Source organism: Hordeum vulgare, chromosome 1H (genome assembly GCF_904849725.1).
Source record: "Hordeum vulgare subsp. vulgare chromosome 1H, MorexV3_pseudomolecules_assembly, whole genome shotgun sequence".
Lineage (NCBI taxonomy): Eukaryota > Viridiplantae > Streptophyta > Magnoliopsida > Poales > Poaceae > Hordeum > Hordeum vulgare.
The window spans coordinates 370852066-370862696 of NC_058518.1; the positions used below are offsets into that span (position 1 = coordinate 370852066).

The following is a 10631-nucleotide window of genomic DNA, read 5'->3' on the forward strand; positions in this document are numbered from 1 at the left end:
ATGCATCATCAAACCAACATAACATTTATTTGAAAGAAAAACTAACATAATACTCTAGCTTTACAGAAAACTACGCTAAGAATTAAGAATAGGATGTACTTCCTCCGTAAACTAATTATAAGAGTGCTTAAATAAATAAAATAATAATTTAAATGTTTTTATATTAGTTTACCGAGGAGTACTTATTTTTGAGAGGCTATAATATTTGAAGATGTGGAGCATGCTGCGTGGAATTTGACGGGCCGTTGGAGATGCTCTCACGGTCTCACTCTCACGCAGCGCTCTCCCTCAAAATAACAATAATAATAAAACCTCATCCTCTTCCTCTTCTCCCTTCTCTCTGTCACACACCCCCACTACTGCTCTCACCCAAACCCGACCCAAATTGACATAACTCCGCGGCGGCCGGCGCGATGCCCGCCGCGGCATTCGCCTCCGCGCTCGCGTCTCCTCCTCCTCCATGGGCCCCACGACCGTCCCCTCGGCACGCTAGCCTCCGCCTGCCCCCGCCAAGGAGCAGCGGCGGCGGAGGGGACAAGCCCACCACGTCGTGGGTCAGCCCCGACTGGCTCACGTCGCTGTCCCGCTCGGTGCTCGGCCGGGGAAACGACGACTCGGGGATCCCCGTCGCCTCCGCCAAGCTCGACGACGTGCAGGACCTCCTCGGGGGCGCGCTCTTCCTCCCGCTCTTCAAGTGGTTCCGCGAGGAAGGGCCCGTCTACCGCCTCGCCGCGGGGCCGCGCGACTTCGTCATCGTCAGCGACCCCGCCGTGGCCAAGCACGTCCTCCGCGGGTACGGCACGCGGTACGAGAAGGGGCTCGTCGCCGAGGTCTCCGAGTTCCTCTTTGGCTCTGGGTTCGCCATCGCCGAGGGAGCGCTCTGGACGGTGTGCTCTCTCTCTCTATCTCTCAAATGTTATTAGCGTCTCCTCTCCCACATCCCAAACTATCAGTTATCATTTTTTTTTTTGGTAGTGATACATGGCAACTGCCTACTATGCTTGTAAGCAGATGGCAACTCTCTCTCTTACCCGAATATGTTATTTTTGCCATGTCTTTTTTGTAGTGTTTTTGTGGCAATTGCCTAGTGTGCTTAGAAGCATATGGCAACTCCATGATATTATTTTTGCCTTGTCTTTCAAGTGTTATATGGCAACTGTCTAGTGTTAGTAGGTGACAACTCTTAAAGTTTTTCAAATCATGGCAACTGTAGTAGACCAGGCCATACATGGCAACAGCTACAGTTGTCCATAAATGACAACTGCACTTGACCTGAGATGGCAACTGCAGTTTGTTCAGACATGGCGATTGCAGCTGGACAATCATGACAACTGCAGTTCAGCAACCATGGCAACTGTTGACAGTCACGCGGGCGTGCGGGACCGTGGGGTAGGAGACCGGGCTTGTGGGCGTTACCTATTTTGCCCACTCGTAGGCGTCTAGGCGGGACCGCGAGACAGGAGGCTGGACGTGTGGGCATTATCTGTTTGGCCCACACGTAGGCGTGTGGGCTGGTTTTCTTAGATACCACACGAGACGTGTGGCAAGACCCCTTAATGCCCACACATGTGGGCGTTATCGCGACCCTATTTCATAAGGGAAATGATTCAAATCACCCGACTGATAACCACGTCTGCGTCTGCCGGCTTCGTGACCTTCAGATCAATTTTAATCAGATGGCTCGGAAGCAATGTATTAACTAGACTAATTTTCGCAACTGAGCCGTTGTTGCAATCCCCCCACCGCAACAAGTAATGTGTTGCGGGATCTGGATCTGGATCCTCTCGTGCTCTCCCGAGCTCCCCGTTAAGCTGACACCTCCATGTGCTGCTCCGACCGCCGCCACTGCTGCTCGCCGCCGGCAGCACACGGACGAGGCTGCCGACAAGCACGCCGGTGAGGTCGCCACTCCCCGTCTCCGTGTGTCCACTTGCGGCCAGTGGCCGTGGCCGCTCGAGCGCGCATGCCGGATCTCCGCTCCAGCCGTCGTTGCCGATCCATGCCGCTCCTGCCCCATGTTGCATCACCTCCACCACCACCATCAATCCATCATTGCATACGCAACTCCCCTTCTCCCTTCCCCAACAAGACCGAGCTTCTGCTCGAGGCCATGACCGCAAGGAATGCAACACATTGGCTTTCTGTAACAAGACATCTGTTGCAATAAAAAACTGCAACAAGAGATCTATTTAAAAAAAATCTCAAAAATATTCTGCAACAAGACCTAGGTTGCAAAAAAATCTGCAAGAAAACATTTGTTACAAATATTTCTGCAACAAGACATGTGTTGCAAAAAGGTTCTCGCAACACGTCTTCTGTTGCAAAAAGGCAATAACGCCTGACCCGGAGATAGGGTCAGATCAGACAGCTCGTAGACCGGCGGATCTTTTAAAAAGATGCGCCGGCCGACGCGTAGCACAGCCCATTTTATAATGGATCAAATGGTTTTGGCTTGGTATTGTAGTTGTAACAGTTTTTTCTAGTATAAACTTGGCCAACCTTACACAAGTTTGACTTAAGACAACAGTTATACACCTTACTTGCTGATATACTATCTGGTACATGGTGTCGGTGTAGCTCCTTCCAATATGACTTAACAAACTATAGGTGCTGGACTGGACATCATGGTCAAAATACAAAGATGACAATCTATACTTCGATTAAAGTTTACTTAGTGTGTGTAGAATAAGACTCAGAACTAGAGTAGATCTCTTGATAACCAGACCACGACCCTCAGTTTCGCTTCCTTGTATTTGTGAAATACACCCTATTACTTTATTAGACTTCTTCGGAAATTGGAACTCGGGGGACACTCACCAATTCCTATTTTCTAGTAAGGAGTGATGCTTGTGCAATTCGAAAGCTTCCTGCCTCTAATTCACATGAATTTGATTTTGAGTTTTCATGCCCTTTTGTTCATCTATTAATCCTCTCTTTAACTTACTATTAATCTGCTATTTTAGGTGAGACGTAGAGCAGTTGTACCATCTCTACACAAAAGATTTCTCTCAGTAATGGTTGATAAAGTGTTTTGTAAATGTGCTGAGAGATTGGTGGAAAAGCTCGAGACATATGCTTTGAGCGGTGAACCTGTTAATATGGAAGCGAGATTTTCTCAAATGACACTAGATGTGATTGGTTTGTCTTTGTTCAACTACAACTTTGATTCCCTCACATCAGATAGTCCTGTTATTGATGCTGTTTACACCGCACTGAAAGAAGCAGAGGCTCGTTCTACAGATCTTTTACCATACTGGCAGGTAGGTTCTTTCGTCATGTTACATTTCTAATTTTGGACCTCTGGTTGACGTTGGTCTTGCTAACTTGCAGAAGGGAAAAATTGCACGACTGATGTCTGATGTGATCCTTGTTTATTTTTTACAGATTGATTTGCTGTGCAAGATTGTTCCTAGACAGATCAAAGCAGAAAAGGCAGTTAACACAATAAGGAATACTGTTGAAGAGCTAATTATAAAATGCAAGGCAATCGTAGATGCTGAAAATGAACAGATTGAGGGTGAAGAATATGTAAATGAGGCAGATCCTAGCATCCTGCGTTTTTTACTTGCTAGCCGTGAAGAGGTAGTTTAGTTTATCCCAAGCTAAAACAATGTCTGATGTCAATTTCCTATTGTTCTTATTGATGTTTGTACTGTCTAGGAATCCACCTTTCCTCGTTTCATATATTCTTGGAAATTAGTCTTATTGTTCTTATTATCTCAGGGTTTTTCATCTTCCCTTATGATGGCTTATTTTTATTATCCATTTAGTTTTGCATTATTTGATAATTGTTAATCCACCATGCATTTGAGTGCTCAGCTGATCAATGATGCTAATGTCAATTCAACTGAATGTTTGGATGGAGAAAGCATTTTTGATTCTGCAGCAATTATTGACATCCTATTACTATTGCAGCGTAAAAAATACACATACAAATGATTATATTTAGCATAGACCATATTATTATTTGCCTTTGAATACTAATTTTACCGCAAGGACCCCCCCCCCCCCCCCCCCACCTAGTGTTTCCTGTAACAACAGCAATTTAGCCTGTAGGTATAAAATACCGTTGTCTTGACAGTACAGAGGACCTGTTTGGCGCAGTGACATAAAATTAGCTGTACTCGTTAGCACTTTTACGCATACAAATAATACTCCCTCCGTCCCAAAATAACTGTCTCAACTTTGTACTAGCTCTAGTACAAAATTATACTAAGCTTAAGACACTTATTTTGGGACGGAGGGAGTAATATTTAGCATAGTCCATATTTTTTGTTGCCTTTGAATAATAATTTTACTGTAAGGGCTCTCTGATTGTTTTCTGGTAAAAAAATAATAATTTAGCATCTAGGTATAAAATACCGTGGTGTTTATGTAATAGAGTATTTTCGAGTATTGACAGCACATAGGACCTGTTCTGTGCAGCGACGTAACATTAGCCTATTTCGAACACTGTATATTCTTTTGGTGCTAACCCAGTTGTGCCGTTTTTGCATGCAATTTTGCAATTTGTTTTGTCTGTTTCACTATTTATGTTACAAGCACTTTGCTCAATTGCTTACTGCTTTAACTAACATGCTTTCTTTATATGACCCAGGTCAGCAGTTTGCAGTTACGTGATGATCTATTGTCAATGTTAGTTGCTGGTCACGAAACAACAGGCTCTGTACTGACATGGACTATTTATCTTCTCAGTAAGGTACTCCTTTCTATCTTGTCCAAATGATATATCAAATAAAATCCCAAATGTGAAGCAACACATTACTTAAATTATCTCTTTAATATCTATTGACTGCTCAGTGTTACACTGCTGAAGGATCCAGTAGCACTAAGGAGAGCCCAAGATGAGGTAGATCGTGTTCTACAAGGTAGACTCCCAAGATATGAAGATGTAAAAGAGCTGAAGTACTTGATGCGCTGTATCAATGAGTCCATGCGGCTATACCCACATCCTCCTGTAATTCCTTGTGCTTCAGACAAGCAACTTCAGAGTTAGTGTTGGTTACTCAAGGACACTGTATTAACAGGTGCTGATACGGCGTGCACTAGTTGATGATGTGCTTCCTGGAAACTACAAGGTTAAGACTGGTCAAGATATTATGATTTCTGTGTACAATATTCACAGATCACCTGAGGTATCCTTTTTCATCTGAATATTTGATCTTGTGATATTGACTGGTATTTTTTAAGCTATTTATTAACTATTTTGCATAGTGAAATATAGCATATCTATGTTTAGTCTATTGATGAATAATAGAGTTAATTACCAGAAATGTGTATGGTTACTCAAAAGATTCTCAAACCATGACCTAGCAGTTAATTACAGAGGGAGTACCAGTTAAATAACTTATGTATGTGTATGGCCTTGATGCTGCCTACACTGATGATATTATGGATTTATGATACCAACTACCAATTTACATAATAGAATGATAACATGAACTAAGAGAAATTCTTACCACGCTAAGTTTCAGAGGTTGAAAACTTGGAAGTAGTCTGTCTACTGTATATCGTCATCCTCAGGAAGCGTCCAGGCATGAATACATTTTATCGTTGCAATAATTATTCTTTTGTTCCTATTGAAGGTATGGGACAGAGCAGATGAATTCATTCCAGACAGATTTGATTTGGAGGGTCCCATTCCAAATGAGTCAAACACCGATTTCAGGTCAGAAAGTAACCTTGAGAAATATTCTTTTATCCTGTTATTTTAGTGTTGCAAAATGGTTACATTATTTTGTGCTCCCATTATCACCTTTTTTTGCCAGGTTTATCCCTTTCAGTGGAGGTCCTCGAAAATGTGTTGGAGATCAGTTTGCTCTTTTAGAAGCAATTGTGGCACTTGCAATTGTCATACAAAAGATGGACGTTCAGCTTGTGGCAGATCAAAAAATCAGCATGACCACTGGGGCCACCATCCATACAACCAATGTAAGGAAGTACTATCCAATTACTTCAGTGTCTTGTGCATGATCAGGCTGCTTTCAATTTGCGATAGAGGTGCAGACCATAAAATGCTGTAGCTCTCATGGGCAGACTCTGCACGACACCATATTAGGTGATTATGTCCATGTTGGTGTTAGTATGAGTTTCTTTAGATTAGTTGAAAGCTCCCAGGTTATGCCTGTCCCACCATCAACAAGATGGATGAAAATATTTGGTTTTAGAACTATGAATGAAATCGGGAAAATCCAGTGAAATTGCAATTTGGAGCTTTGGTCACTTTCCCTGACAAAGAGTGAAAGGATAAAAGTACTGCATGTTTCGAAATCACTTGACTAAAACCATAGCTGCTGTAGGCCTGTCGTCATCCATGATGGTGTTGTGATTACTTGAATGGGTAGCCACGGTCCTGATACCAAAAAAAAAAGCATGTCTCAAATCAATTGAGACCAAGCTTAAGTTCTTTCCTTCCCTATGTTACACTTCCTGTTTCGGGTATAAAATTACATATTCTCTTGTACAGGGACTGTACATGAATGTAAGTCTGCGTAAAGTTGAGCAAGAAGCTGACTTAGCACTGAGGTAAACACATTAATATGTTCATCATCTTTATATAAGCTAACAGATGTTACAGAAGTACAGATTGCCAATAATGCCTCTCCAGTTTTCTTTAGTGCCGGTGACAGTATGGCAGAATGATCCAACATGCATTCAGTGATTATTTTTCTTCTTCCGATTATCTACTCCTCTCGTGCAGTCCATCAGGCTAGGCAAAAGCAAAGTAAAGCAGAGCAGGGCGAGATTAGTACAGGCAGCGGCAACAGAATTGTCAATACGTGAGATGCCTGTGCAAATCAATTTGGACATGTTAGGAACAAATATTTCCTTGTCCAGAAATTTTGACCCGACTAAATGCCCCCCGTTCTTGTATCTTTTCAGCAGGTTCCAGCTATCATTGGCTAATAGGTTGCGGAAACTGTAAAGAAGTGGACCATTGACTTGCTGATTTTGACAGTTAATGTAAATACCTTATTTCTGTCTGTATGGTTCCCTTCTCCAGCAGAATATACGTGGACTGAGAAGTGGCGACTAACCCTTGCAGGATTCTGCCCAGAAAAACAACATGTCGAGTTGTTTTTCATCGAAGGTCCATTAATACTCCGATAGGAGCTAGTGGAGGTAGTATTACCATGCCAGGGCTTATAGCATCTCAAGGGCAAATAGCTAACTTGAGCCGGACACGGCTGTTATGATCCCGAGCTTATGTGAGCTTGGATGAATAGTAAAGTCAAAAGAAAATTCAAATAATCCCATTTTTTTGTGTGTGAAACATTGACAAATGTTTTAATAGCTTGCAAAAATTCAATACCAAATGACATTTGTGGAAATTCTGGCAAATTTTTTTTGACGTTATAACATTTTGGAGCGTCGATTTTGCTCTTTTGCTAGATTTTTCATGAATGTCATCTGGGCTTGAAATTTTGCAAGCTACTAAAACAGTTGTCAATGTTTCATACAAGAAAAATGTTTTTTTTTTATTTTCTTTTGATTTTATTGTTCACCAAAGTTCACATGAGCTTGGGATCATAAAACACTTTTGACTTGAGCCTCCATTTTTTCCGATTGTCCGCCTTAGCAACGATGTCCCCATTTTCCCCCTTCTCAAATTTAGCATGAATAAACAATTCAAACAAGCCAATATGATCTATAACAAATAAATTCCAATAATTCATTCGTAGTTGATAAAATAGATGAACCAAGATTTTTTTATCTGCGATGATGTCTTTGTGTGTGCTGATGGTCCACTCTTTGGCATGGGCATCTATGATGCTTGTGTTGGTCAACATGATCCTTGATTCTTCGGTGAACCTTGTGATCCTCATCTTTTCTTGCAATCCATTCAAACAAGCCAACATGGCCCATGCCAAAATAAAATTTAGTAATTCATACATAGCTGATAAAGCAGATGAGTCAAGTGGTTTTTATGTATGTTGGCGTCTTTGCGTGTGTTGGTAGTCCACTATTTGGCATCAACATTCTTGAGGTTCGTGTCGGTCAACATGATTGTCTCTTCGGTGAACCTCACGATCCTCACCTTCTCTTTCCCAATCTAAATGATCTCCATTGGCTTCATCTTCTCAAGCTTCATATGCTCTCATGCCTTCATATTCTCTATCTTCATCCTTTCTCTGTCAATTACATTACCATCTTCTCCCACACCCTCCCCCCCCTTGAAAATCCAAGTGGAGGTTGTATCTCTCCTTCTCCCCTTTCATGTTTTTTTTTTCAATTCCAAGTCTTTGTTGAAATGTTGGCTGTTCTAATTAATAGAGCCAAAACAGATGAGCAGATAAGTGGAGTATTGCCGCATCTAGTTGAGGGAGGTCTATCTATTCTTCAGTATGTGGATGACACAATCCTTTTTATGGATCATGACCTAGTATGTGGATGACACAATCCTTTTTATGGATCATGATCTAGAGAAGGCTCGAAACATGAAGATATTACTTTCTGCGTTCGAGCAACTATCAGGTCTTAAGTTTAATATCCATAAGAGTGAGTTATTCTGTTTTGGAGAAGCCCAAGCTATGGAGAGTCAATACACCGAGATTTTTGGTTGTGCCTCCGGTGAATTTCCATTAACGTATTTAGGTATTCCTATTCACTTTAGGAAACTCACAAATGCTAAATGGAAAAGGGTATTAAAACGGTTTGAGAAAAGACTTTGTAGTTGGAAAGGAAAATATCTTTCTTCAGGAGGTCGCCTTACACTGATTAACTCGGTGCTTAGCAGCCTTCCCTTGTATAAAAAATTGATTATTTCCGCTCTAGATTTTACTGGCACAGTGATGATCAAAAGAAAAGGTATAAATTGGTTAAATGGAGCATTTTGTGCCGCCCTAGAGAGCAAGGGGGTCTAGCAATTCATGATTTGGACATGAAGAATGTTGCCTTGCTAAGCAAGTGGTTGTTTAAGCTACACACAACTGATGGAGTGTGGCAACAGTTGATACGCAATAACTACTTATGTAGTAATCCATTGTCACAAGTCCAGTGGAGAGCTGGAGATTCGCACTTTTGGGCCAGCCTCATGAAAGTGAAGGGAGATTTTCTCCGCGTTGGTACTTTCACGATAAAGGATGGCACCCAAATCAGGTTTTGGGAGGACAAGTGGTTGGGTAATATCCCGTTGTGGAAACAATATCCAAATCTTTACTACATTGTAAGGCAGAAACAGTCTACTCTAGCAGACGTCCTCCAAACTTACCCCCCGAGGTTACAAGGGAGGAGAGACCTTGTGGGGCCAAAATTAGTAGCTTGGAATAATTTACTTCCTCGACTTGCTAATATTGTTCTCACACATGAGCAAGACGTTTTTCGCTGGAACTTAACTCCTGATGGGGTTTTCTCGGTGAAGTTTCATTATCTTTCTCTTGTGCATTGTGATGTTCCCAATATCAACAAAAGCCTGTGGAAAATTAGGGTGCCGCTCAAAGTTAAGATATTTCTTTGGTACTTACGACGTGGAGTAGTTCTAACACGGGATAACTTGGCTAAACGTAATTGGCAAGGCAGTAAAAATTGTTGCTTCTGTCACAAAGATGAGACTATCCAACACCTTTTCTTTTAATGTCGTTTTGCACGGGCTGTCTGGTCTATTATACATGCAGCTTCGGGGTTGTTCCCACCTCAAAGTATGTCACATATGTTTAGTGGTTGGCTACGGGGCATAGGGAATGACCTAAAACGACAAGTCGTGTGAGGGGCGGCTGCTACTTGTTGGTCGCTTTGGTTATGCAGGAATGATGTGGTTTTTAACCAGAAAAAAAAATTCATGTCCTCTACAGGTTATTTATTCAGTCACCCACTGGCTCCGTACCTGGACTATTATGAAGTCGGGTTCTCAGGAGTTGGTTGCAGCGGCGTGTCAACATTTGGAGCGGGTGGTCAGGGAATGTTTTACCCAGAAGCATGGGTGGCGGTCTAGTCCAAGGATTGACGATCCATATCATTTTTCTGTTATTCCACTTGATATAAAACTCTTGTTTGTGTGTGTGGGCTATGTGCATCCTAGTTATGCAGAGGCCGGAGTGATCTCAGCATGATTGTATCATCTTGATGTAATGATGCGAGTTCAATAAAAGCTTCCTTTATCGGAAAAAATCTGTTGAAAAGGAACTCCGTTCACATGGCTGGCATTTTGCTCGCCGCTTCATCACCCGCGACCCTATATCTCTCCCACTTCTTCCCCCTCGTGCTCCTACTTCTCTTAGGCTCGGCCCCAAGTCCACTGGCTGTTCCACTTGTCTCATCCTCTTCATCCAATCCAACAAATTGATGGAACCTTGAACCATCATTGTTTTTCTTCTTCTTCTTGGGGTTCTTGAGGTCTTCAAAGAGGGTTGCCTATTTGGGTTTTCGCTCAACTCCAACCAACACTGCGACATAGTGAATGCCTTTCAATTTGATGGTATAATATGGTGGTCAAGCCCAAATATTAAAAATATACATGTCAACATATTGTGAGAAATGAAGCAATCAAAAAGATGCTGATAAATGTAGAGAAAATAAAATTTACATGGTTTCTGACTCCAATGCCACTCCGGTTCCTATTCACCACTTGAGCATGTGCACCACAAAAATTGTTCATTGTCTCTTGGATGGAAGCCCATCTACGAGTGAGAGAA

At 42.1% G+C, this 10631-nt stretch overlaps 1 protein-coding gene across 8 annotated transcripts; it reads left to right on the plus strand.

Moving 5' to 3' along the window:
• Positions 1-339: 339 nt before the first annotated feature.
• LOC123437999 (carotene epsilon-monooxygenase, chloroplastic) lies at positions 340-7251 on the plus strand. 8 transcript variants are annotated; one of them, XR_006629168.1, is made up of 12 exons: positions 341-887; positions 2964-3260; positions 3385-3582; positions 4598-4699; positions 4817-4957; positions 5028-5135; positions 5586-5668; positions 5769-5931; positions 6467-6525; positions 6701-6779; positions 6883-6963; positions 7046-7251. XR_006629168.1 is itself a non-coding variant. In XM_045115748.1 (10 exons), the coding sequence occupies exons 1-10, from the start codon at positions 414-416 to the stop codon at positions 6615-6617; spliced, it is 1635 nt and encodes a 544-aa protein (XP_044971683.1). In that variant the 5' UTR covers positions 340-413; the 3' UTR covers positions 6618-6979. The 8 variants fall into 8 exon arrangements, 2 of the variants coding, with proteins under 2 accessions (XP_044971683.1, XP_044971682.1); XR_006629190.1 differs by having other exon boundaries at positions 6886-6963; XR_006629206.1 differs by lacking the exon at positions 7046-7251 and having other exon boundaries at positions 340-887; positions 6608-6779; positions 6883-6979.
• The last annotated feature ends 3380 nt before the right edge of the window (positions 7252-10631 follow it).

Bases quoted from the DNA above. Each gene is read 5' to 3' on its own strand.
- LOC123437999 (XM_045115747.1), top strand. From the start codon at position 414: ATGCCCGCCGCGGCATTCGCCTCCGCGCTCGCGTCTCCTCCTCCTCCA. The intron at 3,261-3,384 runs GTAGGTTCTTTC...TATTTTTTACAG, and splicing joins ATCTTTTACCATACTGGCAG to ATTGATTTGCTGTGCAAGAT. The intron at 4,700-4,816 runs GTACTCCTTTCT...ACACTGCTGAAG, and splicing joins CTATTTATCTTCTCAGTAAG to GATCCAGTAGCACTAAGGAG.